Source organism: Aulostomus chinensis, chromosome 19, assembly GCF_037954235.1.
Source record: "Aulostomus chinensis isolate RoL2024-O1b breed Wild chromosome 19, RoL_Achi_v1.0, whole genome shotgun sequence".
NCBI lineage: Eukaryota > Metazoa > Chordata > Actinopteri > Syngnathiformes > Aulostomidae > Aulostomus > Aulostomus chinensis.
The window spans coordinates 21,422,875-21,449,710 of record NC_141338.1 but is presented as its reverse complement, the minus strand read 5'-3'; the positions used below and the strand labels follow the sequence as shown (position 1 = coordinate 21,449,710).

The 26,836-nt window shown below is 44.7% G+C and overlaps 1 protein-coding gene across 1 annotated transcript; it reads right to left on the bottom strand.

The window, feature by feature from the left end:
• Positions 1–303: 303 nt before the first annotated feature.
• chd1 (chromodomain helicase DNA binding protein 1) lies at positions 304–26,819 on the bottom strand. The gene is made up of 36 exons (XM_086186428.1): positions 26,394–26,819; positions 24,820–24,935; positions 23,349–23,553; positions 22,634–22,759; positions 22,311–22,501; positions 21,901–22,175; positions 21,467–21,692; positions 18,955–19,055; positions 18,677–18,855; positions 17,791–17,915; positions 15,323–15,539; positions 13,983–14,072; positions 13,649–13,839; positions 12,790–12,978; positions 12,124–12,286; positions 11,099–11,251; positions 10,903–10,974; positions 10,670–10,819; positions 10,148–10,296; positions 9,889–9,985; positions 8,922–9,017; positions 8,611–8,787; positions 8,365–8,525; positions 8,226–8,267; positions 7,949–8,082; positions 6,151–6,289; positions 5,365–5,515; positions 4,413–4,535; positions 4,174–4,317; positions 3,814–4,101; positions 3,578–3,709; positions 3,138–3,316; positions 2,510–2,609; positions 2,373–2,424; positions 2,042–2,288; positions 304–1,765 (listed from the first exon to the last, which is right to left on the bottom strand). The coding sequence occupies exons 2-36, from the start codon at positions 24,870–24,872 to the stop codon at positions 1,483–1,485; spliced, it is 5,400 nt and encodes a 1,799-aa protein (XP_086042554.1). The 5' UTR covers positions 24,873–24,935; positions 26,394–26,819; the 3' UTR covers positions 304–1,482.
• Between the last annotated feature and the right edge of the window lie 17 nt (positions 26,820–26,836).

Here is a 26,836-nt window from a genome sequence, read left to right as displayed (position 1 = left end):
GATGAGCAAATTGATTTATGACATCGCCGCTGGTGTCCATCAGTCAGTGATCAGCTGACATTTGACATCACGCTGCTAAGTGTCTTCATCAAGGTTCTTGAGCAAAACAGAGGCGCTTTGTCAGCTCACCCAGGTTCCTTCACCAGCCTGGGATCGTTTACTGCCAGGACACCAGATCTCTCTCTGTATTCCTCTCCTCCTGTCAGCCGCCACTGAGGCTGTTCACCGTCAAACCAAAAACTCATGGATCGTGCAACAAGTGGTAAGTGGACAGTTACTGGAGTCAGTGAGTCACAGACGAGACGTGGCTGAAGAGAATCGGTACGACTGAGTACAGTGATTGATTTTAATGGCTTCATAAACAACTATATAAAAACAGTTCATAAAAATCCATGCACTTTCACTGTAAAGTCATTTTGAAATATAGAGAAAATCTATGTACAACAGTGAACCGTAACAGTGACTTCATTCAGTTGGGTGGTTCACCACAAATAGAATTGGCTGCATAGAACAGTGACATTATTATTATTATTATTATCATCATCATCATCATCATCATCATTATTGCCTACGTAGAAAATCAAACCAAAGGTCAATAAACAAAGATTGTAAAAAGTGTAGCGGTGCTCCCGACTGGTGGCGAGACGCTCGTCCCACTCACACTCGTGGAGGAAACTTTCCCTTTACCAAAGTTACATTCGGAAAGTATTTTCATGAAAGAGCTTTTATACAGAACAACACAAAGCCTGAGTTGATGGGAAAGTAGAGTCAGAATAAATCCAAAAGCCTGAGGAAAAAGACCACCCATTTACTATTTTACACAAATGTACAAGAGATTCACAGAAGGAAACATGATACAAGAGGAGGATGAGCAGGTGTGTCACAGCCAGCGACTGCCATTAAATAATTCACGGTGGGTGGGAGGGAGACAGGAGACCTGCAGAGGACAGGAGAAATGCTGTAAATGAGGTACTTGAGGTGGGAGCCGGGCCGCCACCTTAACATCAACCTGTGACATCATCAAGGACTAACACTTAAATAAGCTCCACCATCACATCAGGCGAGAGAGAGAGACGGACGGACAGACAGACAGACAGACAGACGACAGTCAAACAGGATCCAGTGTCATGAGTCGGTGGGAATATGAGGCAGCACTCAGGGTCAATCCTGTCCATTTGCAGAGTTAAAAAACTTTATAAAAATAACAAAAAAATGTTTCTGCGCGCCGTCAAGCATCATGACGGCACAGCTTTAAACTCTTAAATACAAAAATAGCCTTTGATTTGTTGTCTGCTGCCTGGTTTGAGCCGCTCCCGGCGTTCCTCCCCCAGGTTCCCGAGATGAGCTGCAGCTGAAGCGAGGAGGCGGCGCGACTGACCGATGCACAGTGCTTCATCCAGCCTCAGCTAAGGGGCCGAGGCCCCTGAAGCCGTCTGCTGCGTAGGAGTCTCTGGCTGCTGCTCGCACGCCGCCCACCTCCTGTTATGTCTTGCGGCTGCTCCAGATCTGCTCCGGTGTGCTTTTATGGTCTGAAGAATAGTCGAAGGGGGAGCGGTGACCCAGAGGTGAGCGTGAGTCGTAGGGCGAGCGCTGGTCCCGCGGAGAGCGGGGCCCGCTAGCTGAGGCCCGCTGCTCCGTCTGCCAGTCCGAGTGGTAGCGGTAGGAGGAGCGGTGGTCCGGGTGCGAATGATCCTTCATGTCCAGTCGGTGGTCTCTGCTGGAGCGGAACTCCTCCAGCTTCTTGTGCTTACCATCACTGTAGTATCTGCACGCACGCACGCACACACACACACACACGCACACGGATCAAAGCTGGGCTCATCACAACAACCAGACATACCAGCTGAATACCAGAGCATTCACACTCCCTCATGTCAACGTCAGCATTCATATGGTCACGTGTTTCCTGTTCTTGTGCTGGTGTGCTAATTGGTCAAAGTCGTTTTATGATCAGCTGATCGTCACCTCATCACCAGGTTTCCCACTGCCCTCTTCTCATGTGACCAATGACCTTGGTAAGAAAGGGAGCAGCTGCCCTCACCTGTCCTGTCTGTCTCGATCCCTGCTGTCTGCCCTGTAGTGGTCTCGGTGGTCTTTGCCATTGCTGAAGGAGGAGTAGGGTCTCTTCCTGGACTCGCCTCCCCCACCCTTCCTGTGGGACTCTGAGGAGAGCCTCTCCTTGCTGCTGCTGCTCTCGTGGTACCGAGCTGACAGCGGATGCCTGTCGGAGCTGTAGCTGTCTCTGCTGCTGTCGTCCTGGTGGGAGTTGTCCTTCAGCCGCTCCAGATCTGGACACAGAGACCATGCGTCTGTCAGTAACCATGACAACCACATCCTGCTGCTCTGGATTAGCCAAGGGAAGCAAACACTACCTGTGTGTTTAAAGCCAAAGGTGTTGGTGGTTCTAGTGTTCTGCTCCATCGCCTGTAGACACACAGCCATCATCATCATCACCATAACCATCACCATCATCATCATCTCAGAAGCAGACCTGCAGCAGGCCACCTACCTGAGCGTTCTCCTGTCTCTTCTTGATGGCGTGCTTGTAGAGTTTATGCAGCTTCCTGGCATCAAATTCAGTGAACTTGGACACAAATATCCACAGGTTTCTGTCGGGGACAACCGCCATCAAAGGAGGTTATGAGCCAGGAAATGATGACAGCATGGTTGAGGTCATGCGCTCACTCACAATCACACCAGTACTCAACCCACAGAAATGTGTTTTTGTTAAGCGGCAGGTAGCCACAGTCTAGAGCGATGTTTAAACCTGGTCAGGGACTCTTCTAGAACTGAATCAGTTGACTAGCCGGCCTAGAAGAGCCTCAACGCTGGCAGAGAATAGGAATATAATTTTGATGGACAGATTGAGCCAGACAGGAAGTCTCGTAGGTGGCATAGCCAATCCCATCAATTTTCAAAATAAAACACTATGTTCATACTCCTGATGGCAAAAACAGACAGAAGGGGACCTAATAAAGCCTAAGAAGCACATAAATCAAGAGACAACAACCAAATCAGCAGAAACTAACTCAACCAAACAAGAGGCGTCTCCACAAGCTGGCGCCAGTGTGGAGGACAGACTAACAGCCGGCGGGGGAGGACTGTGGTGCTTGTTACCAGACAGGGTGCAAACTCACTTTCTCCACTGTTTGATCTGGTCGGGGTTGGAATACTCCTTCAGACACTCGGTGATGTGGTCTCCAATCTTGATGAGGCACTGTCTGGTGTGCTCCAGCTGCTCGCGCTCTGACAGACCCTTCTCTGGCCTGTCCAGCTGCTTCAGCGCTGCCTTCACCGGCCGCATCCTCTCTTTACACTGGAACATTCAAAAATACAACGCCTGAATTCAAACATGCTGACTCACCTTCAACTATGGCCCTCTGAGTTCTGCATTCTCATCCCAGCAATCAGACACTGATGCTTCAGTCCCCCACATTTAACAAGGATGTAGAACTGTTCTACTGCCACCTCTCTTTGGACATTTACAGCCCCAGTATCAAACAGCTATCAGCCCCAGAAAGAACTCAAGCAAACACACGACAGGCATCTTGGAGGTGAGATCGTGACTTGAACGTACCACACTGAAGGTTTTCTGGTCCAGCTCTTCAGACTCCTCAGATACTGGGACGTTCTCGCCACTAGCTGTTATGTGGACCGCTACGTCAGAGGCTTTCTTCAGCCGCTCGCGCACTTCAGCCTTGATTTCATTCTGATGAATAAAAATATGGGAAACAAAGCCGGAGTTACACCGCTGTTACTCACTGAGCCGGTGTTAGGATTGCAACCGCTCCTCTGAATGTGTGTTCATTTCACCTTCTCTGGGACCTCCTCTGCTTTATGTGCTGCTTCTGAAGGCTTTGTTTCCTTTTTCTCTTTTGGCTCCTTTGCATCTTTAAAGTCCCAACTTTCCTCCTTCTCCTTTTTGCATTCTTTTTTTGTCTCCTTCTCTTTGACCTCCTTCTCCCCTGATGAAGAAAGCTCCCCCTGCTCAGCCTCCTCCTCCTCCTCCTCCTCATCTTCTTCCTCGTCGTCCCTCTCACCTTTTACCACCACCCTGTCTGCTCTGCCCCGTCGACTCGGGGTCTTCGTTGGCACCACCTCCTGAAATGATTAAAAGCCATCAACTCAAGTCCCCACTCAGCAGGACGGGACCCCCACTGCCATCTAACATACCTTCTCCTCATCTATGTCGTCCTCATCCTCTGACCTCTTGTCTGATGGGGGATCTGATGATGCACTCTTGATCATCTCATCCATCTTGGTTGGTTTCAGAGTTTTGCTCTTTTTGCTTCTTGGTTTCCTCTTTCGGGAGTTGACCTACACACACACACACACACACACACACATTACTCCAGACTCCACCACAGAAGCCACCTGTACAGGCAGGGGAACCTGGGAGGACTCATACTTACACTTCCTGCTTGTTTCTGAGCTTCTTTCTTGGCCAGGTCCTTGCTGAGGAGTTTGATGAGGTAGTCGGCCCTGGTCTGGAGCTGTTTGGCCTGCGGCTTCTTGTCAGGGTCATCTGGTAGGAGCTGATCAACAGTGGAAAAACCAGCAATGTAGTGATTCATTTTAGAGCTAGCTGAGGCTCACCCACCCACGCTTCAAGAGAAACACAGCAGTGTGGAAAACCGCCAACGGGACATCAGCTAGATACCAAACATCAAACCAAACAGCAGGAGGTCAAGTGAGCCACTGTTATCTGAAGAAGGTCCAGGTGCCTCTGAACCTTCCATCCCACCCGTGTTCTGAACTTTATGGTGAAATGGGTCTGAATGCTGGCAGGGACATTTTCGGACGATTGTTCTTGACCTGCACAGCGCTGAGATGAAAATAGAGCGCTACACTATCATGGTTGTTAGTGTCTTCACAGAATGCTCACGTGTGCTGAAACGCATCAACCAGTCGTGAAAGGTGACTTGACATGATTGAAACAGCAGCAGCTGCTTCCATTACTGTGAAAAAGGTCACTTGAAAGACCCAACAAATCACCAGTTAAGCAAAAGATTTCACACTTGTCAGATGGAAAAAAACAAAAACAAAATCAAAACCCAGTCAGATCCACCGGACTGAAAGACACCAGGTTCAGGTAAACTGTGTGCAGGCGTGCAAGAACCAGGGGAGACAGAAACTTGAGGCTCAACTTTGAACCCCAATATTCAAACTTCAGACATTTGCGCACATACGTGAATACAAACAATTCTTCAAACACGAGAGAGTGAGAGAGAGAGACAGACAGACTGGAAGCACCAAGCACATATTACATTCCATCATCCATATTCCTGTGCACTGAGTGCATGTACTCATGTGCTCTCAATCGTATCGGCATGGTCACATGATTGTCTGGAGATCTGAACTCACCTTGTGTGTGAGATTGAGGTCCGGGTCCATCTTGATCATCTCCCAGCTGCCGTAGCCGTACTCATAGATGCCTATGAGCAGGCTGGAGTCATCCTCCTTCCCCCACTCAATGTCAAAGTGTGCTGCCTTCGAGTGGCATGGAATCATGTACCTGTCCAACCACACACAGTAGACAAACGTACTCAGTGCCATCAAGTCAGAGATGCCCCACAGCCTGATCCGGTCCACTGGAACCCATAGGCACTGGACGGATTTGTGTCTGCATGGCCCCTCTTTGTTACTTGGAAAGGCCATCAGCAGCATTTCAGACAGAAGTGCTTGTGCTGCTAATTATTGCTAGCTGACATAAATGATAGAGACACACTTCAACCAAGCTGATACAAATAAAGCTGCAAGTGACAAGTGCTGGTTGACAGCCTTCAGTGCTCAGTGGAGGGAAGCAGCTCAGCCTCCAGCACCAGTGAGCAGGTCTGAAGCTTCACACAGCTGAACGTGACTTCAGCTGCTTTACCCCTGTTTACAGATGAAGCGATACCCCCCCCCCCCCCACACACACACACACACACCATCCTATCTTGTCCACCACATAGCAAATGTGTTGATGATGAAATCTACTTGAGAGCACTTGACTGATATTTTCCTTCAAAGAGAACACTGAGTGTTAATAGTAGCCTAACTTGTGTGATGTGAGTAGCATCTAGGTCATTTCCTAGCTTCAGGAGCAACCGTATGCAGGTCACATGATAAGCCTGGGTGGAGAAGGCGGGGAAGGTCTGCAAGTCTTACTTCTTTCTCTCCTCAGGGTCAGCAGGAATGGCCTTGTGGAGAGGAGCCAGCTCCTCCTCATGAGAGATGACAAGCTTGGCGTTCACTTGGACACCAGAGATCCTGAAAGTGGGGCCTTTCACCTTCCCTCGTCTGCCTCCTACATCCAACAGTGACACAACCATGTTACTGACACAGTACCATTTACATTCTGCAGGAAACAGCAAGAACAGAGATAAAAATGGAGGCCAGAAAGTTGAGACCTGACTGATAAGGAAAGGTTGAAGATTAAGGAACGTGTGAACCCAGCAGCAGTCTGGCTGAAGTCACCCCACAAAAAAATTTACCAGGGGGGCGGTGTTACACAAGCATAGACCATTGAGACTTAGAACGTATTCACAATCGATTCACGAGGTTGTTCCCATCATGCATCAGAGGACATTCTGTCTGTTGTAGTTCTGGGCTCAGACAACGCATTTTCCTCTCAACCTGCGGCGTTTGGTTCTATGCTTCCATAAATATATGCAGATCAACTAAACAACTAAATAACTGCTGTCTTAGCATTAGCTCGATTGAAGAGAAGGGATCTGCCACTTTCATGTCATTGATGATGACCAGCATGAACACTTTGGTGTACTCTCTCAGTTGTGGAGGTCCTTGACAGCCTGGAAAACTTAAGTTACACAAAATTTAGATGTTAGCATTAGCTAGTATCATAAGCATCACCATTTCTTTCTTCTATCGAAACATACAATCATCCTTTCTGCTCTGTGTCAGTTGTGGAAGTCCTGGAAACGCTGTAGAGCTTCACAACAGCGTGTCTGTGGTCATAACATGATCCTGTGGGGTATACAACATCCTTGTAGGAGCTCAGAGGATTCAAGCCAGCACTGGTTCGACTGCCATGTTTGATTCAAGACCAGATGTCAGGATTGTCCTGCCTTCAGGGCATCAGTGACGCTGGGAGAATATCAACACTGACTGGCTATCATGACTCAGCATCACACAAACGATACATATATTTTAATTTGTTTACCTTTGCAGAGCCTGCAGCAGTTAGTTCACAAAATGCATTGACTCTACATGTGATTCTCAGAATCCAATAATTTATCAATCAAATTGATTGATTTAGTGGTTTAGATACTGCAAAAACAAAAACGCCAAAAAACACACAACTCTATGAAGTGTAGCTTCTGCTCCAAATATGGTCCAAAACGTGCCGCAAAAACCCAGTTTGCTGAGGCAACAATTCAAACATGGCACACTGGTGAAGCACAACAGCAGCTTGAAGAACTACATATACAGAGACAGATCCATTACTGAAATTGCATCATCACTTAAATGGAATTTTGCCAGCAGGAAACTTCCATTCAGTCAGCAGATGAGATTCAATACTGTGGGATTCATTTGCTTTACAGTTTGACTTAAGCTGCAGCACCTACATTTTCTGCTCGAGCTCCTAATGATTCCCTGTTAAGGGCTACAGCGCTGCTAGTGAAGAGGTTAGCCTGGAGCCTTGACTGCATCAGGTGTGGAACGTGAACGCTGAATGGGAGTGCAGCTGTACACTGCCACGAAAATGTATTTCCATTTCTCACAATGATACAAAACCACAACCAACTCAAAGGCACACAAGTCTGCACAAACCTTTCATCCAAAACTAATAAAATGTTTAGAAATAAGAGCTCCATCAATTGATGTCATTATAAATGGCCGTCATTTCCAGGAGAACCCAGGAGACAGCCCATCATCATGTGACTACAGCAGGTGGACTGTCATGATTCCACTTTAGCTCCATCACTGATTCACGTTTGCTCACCTGAGCTCTTTTCTGGTCCGCAGGGATTCTCTCGTAACGTTCTCACACAGCCATTGTGAACCGTCTCCGCCAAACGTTTCAGGTCATGTTCTGACTTATCAACAAGTTCAGCATCACGAGCAATAGCATCCAACCTGAGGGAAGAAGACAAACATCAAGTCATCGTAACCAACATCATCGTCTAGGGGGCAAAATGTCCTTTTATGACAAACTGTACCAACCACTTAGCACATCCCGTTGGACTGAACACACCAGCATCTACAGAAGATCTACTCACCTTTCCAGTGGTCCTCCGAATTTCTTGTAACTCTTGACAAACCTGTGGGTGGTTAAAAGAGATGAAGGCAGGAAATGTGTGCGAGTCCTTGATAAAATGAATACCGACAAATATCTCATTATTCATCATAGTTCCTCACCTCCGGATCTCAGCATCACTGAAACCCTTGATATTTTCTCGTGGAATAGTTCGAGGCCGACCTCGTTTCTTTGGCCTCTTTCTGTCTGAGTGGGAGTCACTGTCTGACCCAGAGTACCTCCTGTTCCTGCTCTGCCGGCCCTCGCCAGCATTAAAGCTGATCTATTGACACATGCAAAGACGAGTTACCTGGAGGCTCAGATATGCACTTGACTTGCACACTTTTATTTGAGGTCAGACTGAGTACCTGTTTGGCACAATTCCTCATGCGTGGCAGCAGGTAGATTTCCTCCAGCTCCTTCTGTCTTTCCTCCTCCTCCATCCTTCTCCTCTGCTCCTCAGGAATGATGTCATCCCAGCTCCGCTGGCTGCGCTCAGAGTCCATGTCCATTTCCTCTTCCTCCATCATAGAGAAGTTGGCCACCTGCAAAAATCAGAGCACCACATCAACCAAAAACACAACAAAGTTCATGTGTGCTTCAACATTACCAGAGTAGAAAAACACAATTCTGTAGTACTACAACAACTCTGGAATATGTCGCCATCTGACTTGTTTACCTTAAACTGAGACAGCAGTTCCTCTCCAACTGTAGAGGGTCCAGGGTCGTTCTCTCGGGTTTCAGCTCTTTTGAGAATCTCATCAATGTCCATTTCCTACAGAGGAGACAAATTGACCCCATACTCTTCAGAATAAAAATGTGACTGTGAACTACCTTGTTGCTGTTGGGTGGAAACCTTGTTAAAACGTTGTTTTTCTTTTTCATCATTTAATGTCAGTCAATGGGATTTAGAGGTATGTGACCACATCTGCTGTCCCTCTTTTGCCTTGAATCCAGACCCCGGTCTGGTGTGTGTCCTGAAAACATTGGAGCAGCTGGACTGGAGCAGCCTCCAACTCACAACCCCGGAAGCAGATCAGCTCAAACGGCCAGCTCAGGACCACTGCCAGCATGAACCGTCTCAGGCCCATCCCAGCCTCCCTTGGTGAACAGAGCCGTGACAGGCAAGCCCCCTTTGCTGTTCTGGTTAGAATAAAGACTGTCCCCTAACCCTTACACTTGTTTGGGAGGAAATTTACAAGCACCACAGACACTGACACATGGATTGTTTCAGATGTCAGCACACACTCGAAAGCGGAGACAAATAAGGGGAAGGTGGTGGTCCTTTTCTCCAGCCTCCAGGTCACAGGGATGTTTCAATTAGCCGCACTGAGGCAAGTCATGCAAGAGCTGATGAGACGCAGGCTAGCTAGTTCAATCAGCAGGAACACAGCTAGCACAGCTGTGCTAGTGGGAAAACACGCATTTACCAACCAAAGACATTTAAACTCAACTTGAACTCGATTTGGCAAAACTTTATCTGACCATAATTAAAGATGAGATACCTATTTTGGAGCTGCAGCGTTTTTTAAACACACGCTAGTCTTTAAACACACACTAATCTTCCAACACATGCTCCTGAACAACAGCCGATTTGAACACAGAAGGGCGGACCCAACAGTGATGATGTGCAGTAAATGACTTACCTGAGGCTCCTGTTCTTCACCCTCCAGCTCTTTGAAAAGCTCCTCAGCACCAAACTTCAGGATTGCAGACAATTCCTCCTTGTTGAACGGTGCTGAACTGCATGAAAGGAAAAAACAGTCATGAAAGAACACCAATATTTGAGAAGAGTTTACACACTAGAAATACCACACACACCCAGTTACATGTGTTAGGGTGAAAAAGAGCCCTGTAAAAGGACAGGGGGAGCAAATGGAGGCAGGTGGATGAAGCAGCACCCACCTGGAGGGAGCAGTGCCTGTGTGGAGAACAGTTTTCCCTGTGGTGTCCATCCTCTGAATAACAAGATGGTCCAGCACCATCTTCTTCTTTGCTCTCTCAATGATGTCCTCCTCCACAGAGCCCTTTGTCACAAGGCGGTAGATGTTCACCTGCCAGTCCAACACAAACAATACTGAGTCCTGAGGTTGATACAGACGTCTCAAATCCCCCTGGCAACTGTCAAACTTATAATTCACAATACAACAGCATACAACAGAAATAAATCAATAAGTCATGGTACCAATGAAATTACATCATACTAGTTTTCAATGCTGCGAGGCAACAGTGCTAACCACTGAGCCTCTGAGCTGCCAGTGTGTGTACACCCTGGAGTTGAGTCACTCTTCTTTATTTTAGTTGTGTGAGTTTAAAGCAATTTGGTTTTGTCTTAACATGACCCAGTCACCACAAAACAGAGTAAAGAAGAGATGAAGATTCTGTGCAGGAGACAGAAGGACAGCAGGACAAATTCAAACAGCTTACCTGTCTCTTCTGTCCAATTCTGTGGGCTCTGGCCTGGGCTTGCAGATCATTCTGAGGGTTCCAATCCGAGTCAAAGATGACGACTGTGTCAGCCGATGCCAGATTGATTCCCAGCCCACCTGCACGTGTTGACAGCAGGAAACAGAAATCCTAGGACACAGGAGAGGTTCTGTGAATCAGACTTTCCCCAGCTAATTCAAATCCACTTCCTGTGTCTGCAGCAGGTCACTTACCTCTGAGCCCTCAGCATTGAAGTGGTCCAAAGCCTGCTTCCTCATCTCCCCTTTGATGGAGCCATCTAACCGCTGAACAGTTATAAAAGAGATAATGATTTTGATGATGATGTTATTTAAATTTGACCTCCAACACTTCCTGGTTAGCTGGGACAATATTTGAGCAAGTGTGGAGGATATTTGTCTCTGCATGTACCTGGAAGAGGAACTGTCGGCTCCTCAGGTATTCAGCCAGGATATCCAGCATCCTGACCATCTGGGAGAAGATGAGAACTCTGTGGCCTCGCTCCTTCAAACGCACCAGCAGCTTGTCCAGCAGAACCAGCTTCCCACTACTGCGGACCAGTTGCTGTGAGACGAGGGTTGACTGTTAGAGGCCTGTACTGTCAGACACCACTTAGGCAACGCATTGGAATTAACGACAGAACTTTCATTGGGTCGTCATTGAGCCTCTATAAAAACAGACAGGCCTTCCAACACAGACATGCACGTTTCAATGGGACCTTTTACATTAAGCACATTTCAGACAATGAAATTACAGAAAATACATTTGTTGAATGAAGACCATCCTGCAGAAGTTCTTAATATGCGTTAGGAAATTTAAAGGTCCTTGTGGTGCATCGCACAGTACTATCCAATAATGCTTATTTAGCCATTCCTTTAAGTACAGAACACTAGGATTGGATTTGGCCAACAGTGCAAAATGGTGATGTACGCTGCTCAGTGAGGGTGGGGTTTGTGGGGTAGATTAATTAGGTACATGCACATCTATTTCCTTGTAGGAAATCTAATAGGATCCTTGCCACAAGTTGTACTTCAGATCTCCAAACAGATCTGGGATGAAATTTGCTTTCTGAAACCAGGATTTTTTGTGTAATGAAATACGCCCCTCTTCAACATTAGTTGGCCAATACGGAGTTTACACGGAGACCAACTTTCGTTCTTGCCTGTAATGCAGGTAGTATGTCGCACGTGTTTTCTGCCTCTGAGGAAATGCATCAATCAAATCCCAATTGACAAGAACCTGACACACTCCAATGTTGTCAAGAGAGTGTGTCATATTGATCTGTCCATCCGTATTAAAAATGATCAAAAGTGTAAGCATGCAGAAATGTGTTCAATTGTTTTTAGTCCCAACGTGCTGAAATGTCTTCTATCATGAGAGAGTTTGCCGGGACTCTTGGAAGCACGTGGCAGCACAGGAAGAGGAAGTCAACAGACCTGTAAGCTCTCAGCTCTGTTGATGAACTCGTGGTCCTCTGGAGGCTTGATAAGGTAACAGTGGTTACAGCACTTCTTCAACTCCATCATGATGTTGAGGAAGCCTGACGTGCTGCCTTTGGTACCTTTACTCAGAGCCTTGTAGTTCCTGGTCAGGATCCATCTGAACACACACACACACACACACACACACACACACACACACACACACACACACACACACACACACACACACACACACACACACACACACACACACACACACACACACACACACACACACACACACACACACATTACTATCCTCTTACCTATATCACTGACATGAGAGGCAGGGAGTCCACTGGTACACTGCAAGTGTCAACTACAACTTGTGTTTGAATGTAAAAACACGACAATGTGATATGACAGTTAGACTGACCCCCCCTTTACGGCTGAGTCGAGGCAGCAACATGAGGGAGGTTACATTTCAGTAAGGAGCGCTCATCTGCCTCATTAGGGTTTAATAGAAGAAGAACAACCTGCTTCAGAGGTGGGTTGCCTCAGCCAGGTGGACTGGAGCTGCTATGCTCCCACTCAGTCTCACTATGCTCCACTGATGGCAGCGGCAGCCTGAGGTGTAACATCTCCTGTGTTTGGTTTATTATTCAAACAGATTGTCCTCACTTGTAATACTGTTTCTGGATAGCAGTCATTTCCACTCGGAGGATTTGTTCCACTTTGGCAGGTAGAGATTTCTCCACATCCTTCTTGACTCTGCGTAAAAGAAAAGGTTCTAGCTCCTTGTGCAGACTGGTGTAACCTGAGTCTCTTCCTTTTCCATGCTCCTCCTCAAACAGCTCCCACGAGTGAAACCTTGAACAGTAAGACAACAGCATTCATCAGTGGAGGTGTCGCTATTCAGTTAGCTCTTACAGAACATATGACGGCAGTGCACACGTTGTGTGTGTTGTGTTGTGTCAGCATGGTACAAGTGAGGAAGCGAAGGCTACCACTTGTGTGAGAAAAGGGCTTTTACAACTGCGAAAAACAAAATAAATCTAAACTTTGCTCACCACTTCTAGGAATTAATCAACGGGAACTTGTGAGCTCCTGTCTAAAGCTGTACATCTTAACTGACTTAATGATTAATTTATATATTGGAGAATTGATGAGTTTATTTCACTGGAGACAATACAGGAAAGATATGTTCCTGTTCTCTCATGATTGCAACTGCTCAGATTAACCTGGTAACCCCTTGGTAAAGGAAAAGCCCAGAACTGAAAAAAGGTCCTCAAAAGCAAAGACAAAGGGAGGCTGTAGTGCTTCGACAGCCCAGACCTCTCCATCAAACTCCTTTAACACGATGCAGGAACTATCCAACCCTGTACAGTGCAGTGTTGATGTGACGTAAGGCGAGGCAAGTTTATTTGTACAGCACATTTCAGCAACAGGGCAATTCAAAGTGCTTTACATAAAACAAACATAAAAAGACATTGAACATAATTAGAGAAAGTAAAGACAGAGAAAGACATTCAACACGTACTTCTCAGGCATGATGAAGTGCAGCAGGGACCAGAGCTCTTTGAGGGAGTTCTGCAGTGGTGTTCCTGTGATCAGCAGCCTGTGATTGGACTTGAACTCAATCATTGTCTTGTAGAGGAGAGAGTCGTCGTTCTTCAATCGGTGCGCCTCATCCACACCAATGAAGGCCCAGTTAACGCTGCCCAGAAATGACTGGAGACACAAAAGTGTGTTTCAGGTTTACACACACCAACATCAGACTGCACAGCTTCAGGACTGTAGCAATACTGCTGTGTCATATGTGGAGCCGAAAGGACTTGAATCACAATCAACTGCAAGGACATGAAGCCGCTGACCTTGTCTTTAAGAAGAATCTCATAAGTTGTGAGGAGGATGTTGAATTTCAGCCTCTTGTTCAGGACGTGCATCCACTCGTGTGTCCTGATCTGTAAAAACAAAGAACAGGTGAGCTCAGACATGTGGAGACGTGGACAGCCAGGGAAGTGTCCGTCCAGCTGACATACGAGGTGGTGTCTCAGGATTCAGGAGAAGACTTTGACTGAACACAGTAAATGTTTCATGTTAACAACAAGAGCTGAATAATAACCATGTGCATGGAAATCAGAAAATAGTCAAAGCTGACAAAGGAATCTTATCCACTTTTTAACTTTGGTATCTCTGATGTCTTTGAGAGGGACACTGAAGGCCTTGTGAAGTGTGAGGCTCGTCTCCAGGAAGAACTTTTTATGTCAAGATGAATCTTCCAAATGTCCCTTTCACAGATACTGTGTGTGTTTTCCTGCATATTAATATTATGACACATCACACTGAAGTTGTTTCCTGCAATTTTATTGGGCAACACTCACAGGAAGTTGCATAACTTCTTGTGATAGTTGTGCTCACATTGTCAGGTAAGCGCAAAGTTTCTCTTTAATTTGTGCCACTCAGATTAATTGTATATAATAACAGTTGTTATATTGCTCATGTTAAAATGATGAATATGGGCAGTCACATTTATTGCTCGGGATGGGTACAGAATTGTACTAACATGCTCAGCACACACCAGTGAAAACTAGAATACAGGTTTCAGTGGTTCTGTTGGGTACCACCTAATAAATCAAAGCCAAAGATGCTGAACCTTCCCTGTGCTGCCCCCTAGAGCCCCCAAATAGTTATTACAGGCAACAGAAGCATTCTCTCATGTGGGGACACCTGTACCTATCATTCACATGGTGCCCTCTGATAGCAGCAGGTAATACTTGGCTCATCATCAGCTCAGCTACAAGCTACTGCCCAAAACACAGCAAAATGCCTCTAGAAAAGAAATGTTAAGTGTGGTGTTATTTTAGCAGGACCGCAAAAAGTCCTCAAAGTGTTGGAAAACATTTGTCTTATCACACAAAAAAACAGACAAAAAGAAAAGATGCTTTGAATCAGATTTAGCTACAAGCCCTTTACTTCAATTCATCAGACCGAGAATTTATAGTGACACGCACACGCGCTTGAGTAGATAACCGATCTTTAAGTATCGACTGAGTACCAGTACCAGAATAAACTTGGACGGTAGGAAGCCCTCCTTCATCACTGCTATCTGCATGTAGTGGAAATGCTGATGACGATGAAAGTTTATTAATTAAGCTGTGTGGATGTGGGCTGATGCGCAGGCCCAGATTTTACTGTGAGCATAACAAATTACCATGTTCCTGCTGCTGATGTCTCCCAGGTAGACCACGATGTTCATCTGAGGGGCCCAGAGCTGGATTTCTCTCTGCCAGGAGGTCAGCGTGGACAGAGGAACCACCAGCAGGAAGGGCCCATACAGCTGGTGCTCATGAAACAGGTAGTTGAGGAAGCAGATGGTCTGGATGGTCTTCCCTAAACCCATCTCATCAGCAAGGATGCAGCTGTTGCCTCTTTGAAGTAAGAGAGCAAAACAGAGAAGTTGAGATTGCTGGTCTGGTTCCAGAGGGTTGATGGTTCAATTCCCTGGATCAGCAGGAAAAATGTATGGGTGTTTAAATTTTTTTTAAAAAGTGGGACGAGATCGAGTTCCCGTTTTAATTCTGAGTTTAACCAAAATCCATCCATCTATCTATCTATCTATCTATCTATCTATCTATCTATCTATCCATCCATCCATCCATCCACCCATCCATCCATCCATCTCTATCCATCTATCTATCTATCTACCTATCCATCCATCCATCCATCTATCTATCCATCTATCTCTATCTCTATCCATCTACCTATCTATCTATCTATCTATCTACCTATCCATCTATCTATCTATCTATCCATCTCTCTATCCATCTATCTATCTACCTATCATCCATCTATCTATCTATCATCTATCTATCTATCCATCTATCATCTATCTATCTCTCTATCCATCTATCTATCATCTATCTACCTATCTATCTGTCATCTATCTATCTATCTATCATCTATCAATCTATCCATCCATCTATCAATCTATCTATCCATCTATCATCTATCTATCCATCCATCCATCTATCTATCCATCTATCTCTCTATCCATCTATCTATCTACCATCAATCTATCTCTCTATCCATCTATCTATCCATCTATCATCTATCTATCTATCTATCATCTATCTATCTATCTATCCATCTATCAATCCATCTATCATCCATCTATCTATCCATCCATCCATCCATCCATCTATCTATCTATCCATCCATCCATCTCTATCTCTATCCATCTACCTATCCATCTATCTATCTATCTATCTATCTATCTATCTACCTATCCATCTATCTATCTCTCTATCCATCTATCTATCTATCCATCTATCTACCTATCATCCATCTATCTATCTATCATCTATCTATCTATCCATCTATCATCTATCTATCTCTCTATCCATCTATCTATCTATCATCCATCTATCTATCTATCATCTATCAATCTATCCATCCATCTATCAATCTATCTATCCATCTATCATCTATCTATCCATCCATCCATCTATCTCTCTATCCATCTATCTCTCTATCCATCTATCTATCTACTATCAATCTATCTCTCTATCCATCTATCTATCCATCTATCTGTCATCTATCTATCTATCTATCATCCATCTATCTATCATCCATCTATCTATCATCCATCTATCTATCTATCTATCCATCTATCATCCATCTATCATCCATCTATCTATCCATCCATCTATCAATCTATCTATCCATCCATCCATCTATCCATCCATCCATCCATCTATCCGTCTATCATCTATCTATCTATCCATCTATCATTCTGTCTATCTATCTATCTATCATCCATCTATCTATCCATCCATCCATCCATCTATCCATCTATCAATCTGTCTATCTATCTATCCATCTATCTATCTCTCTATCCATCCATCCATCTATCTATCCATCTATCTATCTATCAATCTGTCTATCATCTCTCTATCTATCCATCTCTCTATCTATCCATCTCTCTATCTATCTATCTGTCTATCTATCCATCTATCTCTCTATCCATCTATCTATCTCTCTATCCATCTATCTATCTATCTCTCTATCCATCTATCTATCAATCCATCTATCATCTATCTATCCATCTATCATCTATCTATCTATCCATCTATCTATCTACCCATCTATCTATCTACCCATCTATCTATCTATCCATCTATCTATCATCCATCATCCATCTATCATCTATCCATCTATCTATCCATCTATCCTCTATCTATCATCCATCTATCTATCCATTTATCTATCTATCCATCTATCATCTATCTATCCATCTATCATCTATCTATCAATCTATCTATCTATCTATCATCTATCCATCTCTCTATCTATCCACCCATCCATCCATCTATATATATAGATAGAGGGGGGGGTGGCAAGGCTCAGGAGGTCGAGCTAATAATTTAAGAGCTGCTGAGTTGATCCCAGTTTCCCCCTTAAGCTTGAGAATGAACTCCTAAATGCTTCTGATGAGCAGGTTAGCATGGCAGCTTCCACCATCTGTCTGAATGGGAGAATGAAGAACACAGTCTGATATTACAGATATTCTAAGTTCCACTACTGTTGGAGTTGGGAGTGTTGGCTACTGCTGTAGTTCTCCCTCAGCTCCCAGTAGAACGTAGGACAGTGTAGGGTTGTGAAGGATTGTTAGGTTCATACTTGCACCAGGAGTGGGCCATCCAGTTCAAGCTGTCCAGTTGGTAGTCTCGTAGCTCCAGCCCATCACCTCCAATGTAGACTGGCTGCTTCTTCATTGGCACAAACCTGGGTCTCTGTTTCAGCACCTAAGACAAACACAGCAGCTGCTGAGGTGGATCTCTAACAAGCGCGTCCCCACACACAGATATTAAGGAGAACCATTATAATCTGTAAGCTCCAACCTGACAAAAAGCAGTAACTTGATGATTTACACTAAAATGTAGGTGAAAAAGGGTTCATGTTTGGTTGCACTCGCGTCATCATGATAACAAAATTCATGTTTTGACACAAATGTAAATTTCAATATTTTTTTCCTTTAAAAACAACAACCTGGAAACACTCAAATGTCAGTATTGTCATCCGTTTTAAAACTACAACCTTTGGAACAATGACAAGAATAAATAAATTACAAGCATTCTGGAGCATCAAAATATTAGACAGCTTTTATTGTCAAAGTCGTATTGCACTCAAAAAGATTTGACGACACTGATCATAAAGCTCAGGAGTTTATGGTTATGTCACATGTAGGCTAATGGTTAACAACAACTAAAACAAAAGAGTTCCAAGGCTGTCTGCAATATACATGTCACTGTAAAATCATGTTTGTGCCTTCGCTATAGAGGTGTGTCAATTCATTTCTGCTTCCAGATTTTTCAGCCCCTTCAAGAAAAACTCTTCAGATGTTGACAGTTAACACAAGTTGGCAAAATGAAATTCAAGAAGCAGCATTTGTGTAAAGGTGAGCCGCTTGCATCCCTTAGTGTTCCTCATGTTAGTGTTGGACTCGCTACATTCCTACTTTAAGGGAAATTTGCTGCATGTCTGACAGGCAGCGGTAGTGAAGTACCTTGCAGTCCCTGGATGGAATGGTCTTGGATTGGTTTCTGCACATGTAGTCATCGATGCATTTCTGGAACTTCTTGGCGATCAGTGCTCCATCTTCCCAGCTACACTCAGAGTATGGTAATCCCTGCCACTTGCACAGGTAGTCTGGATAACCAGCTGCTGACTTCTGGTTTGAATGACCTGCTCAAAGAAATTCAAAGAACCGTTCAGTCAAATAAAGCCAATGGCAACAACATACCCAGAGTTAACAGCATCAGACAGTAAAACAAGAGAGCACACCTATGATTCTCTCCACTAGCTGGTACTGAGAGTGCAGGTCATCGATGAGTTCTTCCTGGCAGTTAAAATACTCGATGTCCTCTGGTGATGCAGCTTTTAACCTGGGGAGAGAGAGACACACACACACACACACACACACACACACACACACAATTTCTTATCTGGGTCCATTCTACAGGTTTTCTGAGGATGCTAAATATAATTAACATCTTTTTTTTCAGCCTTAGAATTAGTAGGTTTGTGAAGTTCTGAAAAAATTCAAACAGCTGCATTAGTCCGCCAGTTGTGGCCAGTGTAGGGGAGAGAGCTCCCCAGGGTGCCTCAACAACATCAAGGACTGCCACCAACCATCTCCAGGGCCCAACCAGGTGTTATACCTGGTGCATATTTGCCTCACACTGGGGTAAAACACCCCCAGATCCCCACCATCAGACATCTGTTTGACTGGGAATGAATGCAATCTTCATTCATTCTCAGGCTTTGCGACCCTGCAATAGTTGAAGTTATTCATGGGCTCCAGGTCTGAAACACACATGCAGAGAGGATGCGCCTCTTTTAAGGCTTTCCAGCATGATGCTCCAGTCCAGTGGTGGGGAGAAAACCATCCAGTGGTACAAGACTACAGGCGCTATAATGATCTACCTCTCTAAGGACATGGACCCGCTACATACAGCTGATGGAGATGCTTTGGACCGTCGGCCAGAATACTGGATTCAAGGTATGTCCTACACGTACGAACATCATTTATAATCATAATTGAGATGGGGCTAATTTTTATTCAAATTACAATGTGACATTTGCTAAAGGCAGATTGTGTCAACATAAAGTATTGATCCCCACAAGAACCCCACCAGCATCATTTCATTATGGTTTTCAATAAAAAGGTGGAAAAAAGGCACAAGACGAATGAATCATTTCGTAAAATCAGCCAAAGTTATCGCAATCTAAAATCTGTTTTTACAAGTATCTTTTGGTCCAAAATCCCAGGTTCAATTTAATGATCTAGAACTGGATGTCTACCTGAAAATGTATCAAAAACAAGCCATTACAAACAATATCCTCAAATAATTCACGTGATCCCCACGCCAAGGCGCAGTGGTACAGCAGCATCAACCACCAAAACCAGTTCGGTGATAATCTGACAATACTGTGATAAACATGTTTGGTGACACACTACTTTTGAACACCAAAGCAAAGGTTGAACCTAAACAGCTTTGACTGGTGGGGATGGTTCAACAGCACTGTTGTACTTCCATTGACACATGCTGCCGCGCTTGGTTCCTTATGCGCCACGTCTGTCAATGTTTAGTTGAGCATACATGGGAATTCAGGCAAGTGGACCAGACTGGATTATATCCATAAATATAACCAGTGATTTGGGCTGATCCTGCAAGAAAGTGTCAAATAAGCCCATCCCTAACAAGGGAATTTTTTTTGCCATGTGCTGCCACAATGGTCACACTGAAGAAATGAGGTTCATGTTTCCAGTGCTCAAGAAACACCAGAGACAAGTATGATTCAAATTGACCGACGAAGGTGGCCCAAGACCTCCTGGGTCACACAGGGCTTCAGGGAGCTGAAGACATTTTTAGTGTCATAAAAAGGGTTCCATGTAGCTTGACAGTTATCATAGTGACTCAAACTGCCAGTCAAACTGGACACAGAGTCCCCCAAAACACATTCGGCTACATCAGTTGGTTTATTTGTGTTCAAATCAGCACAATCACTCAACCAACTGGCAGTAATGGCAAGTTAGAGGCTAGGACTTTTAGGTATGTTGAGGTCATGGAGGCCCTGGGAGGACTGCTGATCTCAGGGCTTCAGGCCAGGTACAGGAACATTTGTGCACCGAAATCCAATGAAACTATTAAGCTTTTCTGGCGTAACACTTGTTAAAATAGGACGACATAAGAATGTGTTCTCTTGTGAATTTAACCGATTTTCCCTTTTAATTTGTCAAACGTGGAACATGTGGAATGTAAATCTGAGGCTATGAGACATTTTAGTGAGCCTACATAGGGAAAGTTTCTCATAACAGGTCAAAGATGAATATTTGATGACATTTTAGCTTTTACATATTTTTCAAATACAGACAGTATCACACCCCAAACCACTTCAGAAACTCTCAAACCAATGATCTAATAAATGTGAATGGATCCTAACAGTGAACTGCTTCCTCTCCTCCTCAGTAGCCGTAACCTGAGGCTGAAGTTTACATCGATTAAGAACATCACGTCACTTGTCTTCCAACTTGCCAAAGCCCCTTCTATAGTTGGTCTCTAAATACCACCATAGACTTAATGTTGTAAAACGACTTAATGTTGTAAACTAGTCTACAATTTTGAGAAGCCATTAAAGCACAAAGACAAGCTTCGTAGTGCTTTTACAACATAGGAACTGTGGCTTCAGCTGTCTCACAGGACCCGGGTGGTCAGTTGAACACTGGGAAGCTCTGCTGGTAAACACCAAGGCAATCATCTTTTTATATAAAGATTAAAGCTCCAGTTCTCACCATTTCTTTTTTTCCTGTTCCTTCTTCTTAAAATTGTCCAGCTTCTTCATACCCTTGACGTTCTGTAATTTGAGAGTCTCCTCTGTCTCCCAGGTGTTGTGGATGTGGGCCCAGTTCTTCCACTTTATCAAGTACTGGACCTCACCAGCCTCTTTGTTGGGATTGAAGTTAGCATTGGGGTCCCCATCTGCTTCTACTGCATATACAGTGGTCACACTTCCTGTCGCTGTTGGGAAAAAACAAAGGTATACTGTGTATCACCTATGATGCAAAGGAAGAACAAGTCCCAGGGGCATCTCCAGACTCTCCTTAAAAATAAATCCAAAGACCCCCCCCCCCCCCCCCCCACCTGTTGCATGTCACAAACCTTAATGCCAACTCCGAGGCTTTATATTTGAACCAGTATGGAAGATAGCATGGAAGTCATTCCTTACCTCTTTTCCTTCCTACCCTGCTGTCCATCACTCTCTCCAGTGTTTCAAACTCATCCTCCTCAGGCTGCGGGACATCTTCACCAAGAACCTCCACGAGGTCGTCCGAGTCCGTTTTCAGCTCCTCGTCCTCTTTATAGCTGATGTTGACTGTGGCCTGCCGCCGTGGTCCAGCAGAGATGGCCTTCTTATAGTTGTCATCCTCATCCTCCGAGGATGAACATTTTGGAGGTTTCTTCCTCTGAGAGCTGCTCTTCTTGCCATTACGAAAGTTCATCCTGACACAAAGGTGAGACAGTGACACAAGCACATAATTAAATTCTGTACACGAGCACTAGCCAGTAAACCACTGAGAAGAATGGTGTCATAGCACCACGTACCTGACTAGCCATAACGAGAAACCATCTACTCACTTAGTTGGAGGCTTTTTGCTCTTGATTTTGTGACTTGGCTCATAGTCAGACGCTGTTTCTTCACTGTTGTTCTCTGCTGAGGAGTCTGATCTGGAGCCACTCCCAGATCCCGATCCAGAGTCTGAGGAGCCAGAATTTCTTCTCCTTTTGGATCCACTTGATGAGTCAGATTCATCACTACTTGAAGAGTCCTGGGGAAAATTTGTTATCATGAATAAATAGACATTCATACCAATAAAGCAGATGGAGTGAACTGAGTGCCTATTCATGGTGCACATACAATTAAAGACGTCACATTAAACACAGCTGCCAGTGAAACAAACCTCATCAGATCCACTATTGGAGGAACTTTGTCTCTGCTGTTGCTGCTGCTGCTGCTGCTGGAGCTGCTGTTTCCTGAGCATAGCAGATCTTTGCACTGCTAGGATGCTTGGGTTAGACTTCCAGAACTGTAATAAGCCAACAGAGTGTAAAGTTAGCCAAAATATGCATGTTCAGAAGCTTTGACATGACAATGGTTGGCAGATGTGGTACACATCCTGAAAAATGAGGGTCTAAAAGTGACTATGCAACCAGTAAATGGTGCCTTGTTTCAAACATTGCCTGCCAGCTGAGCTCCAAGTAAAAAACATGGATTACATGAGAGACGTTGTATGGGTGATACATCCAGTCAAACAAGGTGTGGATGTGAAACAGGTATGACTGTTCTGACCGCCAGAGCCTGGACTGGTCAACTACACCAACAACAGGCTGAGACCGCAGTGTTGCTAAATGCTACCGTGATTTGTGGCAGCCCATCACTAGAACAATATTAATTTTAATTAATTCGCTTTAAGGGTCAAGTCTCATTTCTCTGCAGAGATCCACGGAGCACAGAATCTCTCATCACAGCCATCATCCTGTGGTTCAGACCGTGATATATATTTCAAGTTATCCCTGTCAGCCCTAATTCACATTTCATTTTCTTGACTGAATTATTTTGTCCACACATCAAATCTTATCAACAAATAAGAGCAAAGATCGATAACATCACGGTACCTCAGCTCTGTCAATATTTGACTTATTTAGCGGTTCAATCTTCTCCTTGGCTTTTTCTGTGTCCGAATCTGACTGGCTGCCAGAGTCCGAGCCACTTCCTGAGTCACTGCTCCCTGACTGGCTGCTGCTGCTGGAGCTGGAGCTGGAACTGGAACCAGAGCCAGATGCAGATCCTGATCCAGACCCGGATTCATCATCAGAATTACTGTCATATTGAAAGAGGAGATGAAGACACATACATTTGGGGTTTAGTACTGAACAATCAATCATAGCTGCCATCAGTATGATAAACTAGACTCAAACATTTTACCGGTGTGTCAACCAAATATATTCTTGCCTTTTAATACCAAACTTTGCTGAGCACAAATCAATCTCCAACACTGGTGATATTCTGGCCTTGTTCACAGATGGAAAACGCTTTCAGACATTCGTGCTCATAGCCTTTTCATTTAGCAACGGAAACAGTCATTCACGTCACACATTTCCAGCAGAAAAATTAATATGAATAAAATAGTCTCTTAATACGATGTGTTCATTACACCAACACCATACATACGTATTTGAGTTGGATTACTGAGGGCTACATCTACGGGTGCAAAACCCCTGAAACTGAGGCTCAACCTGTGATAGAAAGGTTCACAGTCCCAAGTCATTGTCCCATCTTCCATGTCACTAACCCAAACTATGGGTGCATGTGTAGCGGAAAGAGGCTTCAAGTTTCCCCTACTATCATCCCAGCAATGCGCTCAGTAGACCAAACACACTTAAAGTGACTTCACTGCAGGGATGGAGCTCATTTCTGAAATGTTTAATTAGAATTCCAACATCAGATTGATATCAGAGCTGTGGATGTTACATTCATTCTGTACATGTACTGCAAAATGATGTGGGTCCTAGTTTATACCTTTTTTTTTTAACTCGTCTGTGTCATTTGTCATAACACACGTGCGCACGGTAATTACAGCAGCCAGGCAGTTACAGCTGACTTCTTTGAGGTCACACAGCCCCAGTGGTCTGCTGCTGCCACAGATGGTTGATCTGCTGAACTAAGCTGCTCAGCCTCCTTCTGTTTTATCATTTGGACTGTTACAGAACTGTTTGCTCTGTGTGTCTATCTGGTAAAAGTTGATGAAACATAAGAATATTATTTCATTTTCCACCTCTATTCACAAAGTTTTAAAAAATGTATCTCTCAGATCGTAATTAAAGATCGTTTATCAGGATCATGAGATTTCTCACACACAAACTTGACAACAGTTGTGGCGATAACGCTGAGACACAGTTGTACTTTAACTGCACAAAGTGAAATATTTCAATGCAAACAAACTAAACCGGAGATGGCAGCATTCCAAACACAAACACAGGACAGGGGTATAAAGAATAGACGTGGGTCAGACCCAGTTCCTGACCCACACATGATCAGTAGTATTAGCCAGCATGGTTATGTTCCTTAATCAGTTAGTTGATTTACCTTGATTCTCCACTGCTGTTGCTGACACTTTCATCTTCACTGCGTCCAGCCATGTCGAAGTCTAAAAAGTAGACTTCTCCCAGACCGCCTTTAAAATTATGTTCAACGTGGTTAAACTGTTAAGACAGGATACACATTAACAAAATGAGGAATACAGCCTGGACAATGTCAGACATATGTCGTCTCTGGAGCAGTCATATCGCAGTCTATTAATGGGGGGCCTCGATAAAAGTCACATCCACTGAACTTAAAAGCACATGTAGGGGCAAATTATAATGATTCAGATATAAAACACATAAGCACCGTACAGGCGTTCAGGATCAGTTCGCCTGAGCAAGTGCACAGCCCTTGAAAAGCCGTTAATATAGTGTCTCCGGATTAAAATTCAGTTAATGAAACACTGGTGTGATGCTTCAACTCTGAGGGGACTTGGCTGTTTTTGTAGCTCATCAAAACATCCAATAGTGTGAGCGTTAAAACCAGAGCAGGTAGACGTGAGCGGATGTATGTAGCTCCATGTAAGAATCCCGCTAGGCCTAGAAGGCCTGCGCAGCGGCGGCATGTTTTCACCGCCACACAAAGCTCCGGAGGCCTCGACACTTAGCAGTCCCGTCAAACAGAACCAAATCCAGAACTCTTTAGGACCAGCGGTCTTTTTGTCGACGATTACGGTTACATTAAAAGTTATCATGTGATAACAAATTAGCTTGTAGCTAACTAGCTACTACCGGCTAACGCCAGTGCGGGCTGTTGGCGGGGTAACTTAGCTGTAATGTATGCAAACACAGCCAACGCGCCAGCCGCCGTTTCACCTCCAGATCCACACGGAGAACAACGTCCCATAACAGCTTCCCTCGAAATACTACCGTCTGCAGCTTTAACACGTTACCGGCGTCTTCACGAGAAGGTTAATTACAGTATTACACCGGTCAACGTGTGTTTTGCTAGCTCTTATGTGTTATGATGCTACTGTTATGATACCCTGGGTTCGTAAATCGTAGAACTGGTAGGACAATAAAATTCACCAGTTAGCATTAAAACGCCACACGAACAGTAATGATTTAGGCAAAAAGAATATAGTATAGTGGGGCAACTTTCGATATTGGGTCAGTGTGTGCTAACAAATGGTGAGGTGCGACGGATGCTAGTCTTATTGAGGTTGTCAAGTAAAGTAGTGATGGCTAATGTAGCGAAGCACGAGGCTAGCACTGAGGCTAACATAATGACTAAACTTCGAGCCGGCCCTTGGCTGGGAGATTCATGTTCCAGACGGCGTTTGACTATCAGAGATTCATTATGCAAATGTACCCCCAGGCAGTGGACCACGGGAGAGTGCTCAACACACGTAGTATTCATTACCAAACCCACAAATACAAATTAGCCAACATAACTTCAGACTCTTCCATCTTGTTTTCATTCGCCGCTCACTTCTCGCGGCTTTTAACACATCAACATGTACCGTACGCTCACTTTCTCACTAAACAAGATAAGTCATACCACGCTGGATGTTGCCCGATCATATGTTACGTTGCACGAGCGACTCACAATAAATGAGTGTCTTAAGTCTGCCTTACCAGTCCAGAGGTCCTTTGTTTTTGTAGTAAAGTTAGTGAACTAGCAGCTACGGGCAGCTAGCGCGATCGTCCGTTAGCTAGCTAGCTCTCTCCCAGCAGGGAGAGCAACCCAGAACGACACAGTTCCGTAGAGCCGGTGAAATGTTAGTTCTCAGTCAGAAAAATCAAGTGACTCCCGTATTCCGTTGAGATGTAAGTAAATTCGAGTGCTCGTAGGTCAGTTGCGGTTGTGGAAAGCTGGCATTTCAATCCACGGTCCTCCGACAACCGGCCTCCGCCATGACGCCGTAGGGTTCACTTCACCAGGAAACCCCGGACAGTGACGTAACGACTCATCACAGCGACAGTGGCCAACATCTGGAGGTGGCTTCACCTCAACAAATGTGGCTGGCTTGGATGGCTGTTAGTAGTTTACAGCTGTGAGATGTGGAGCCCCTTTCCTC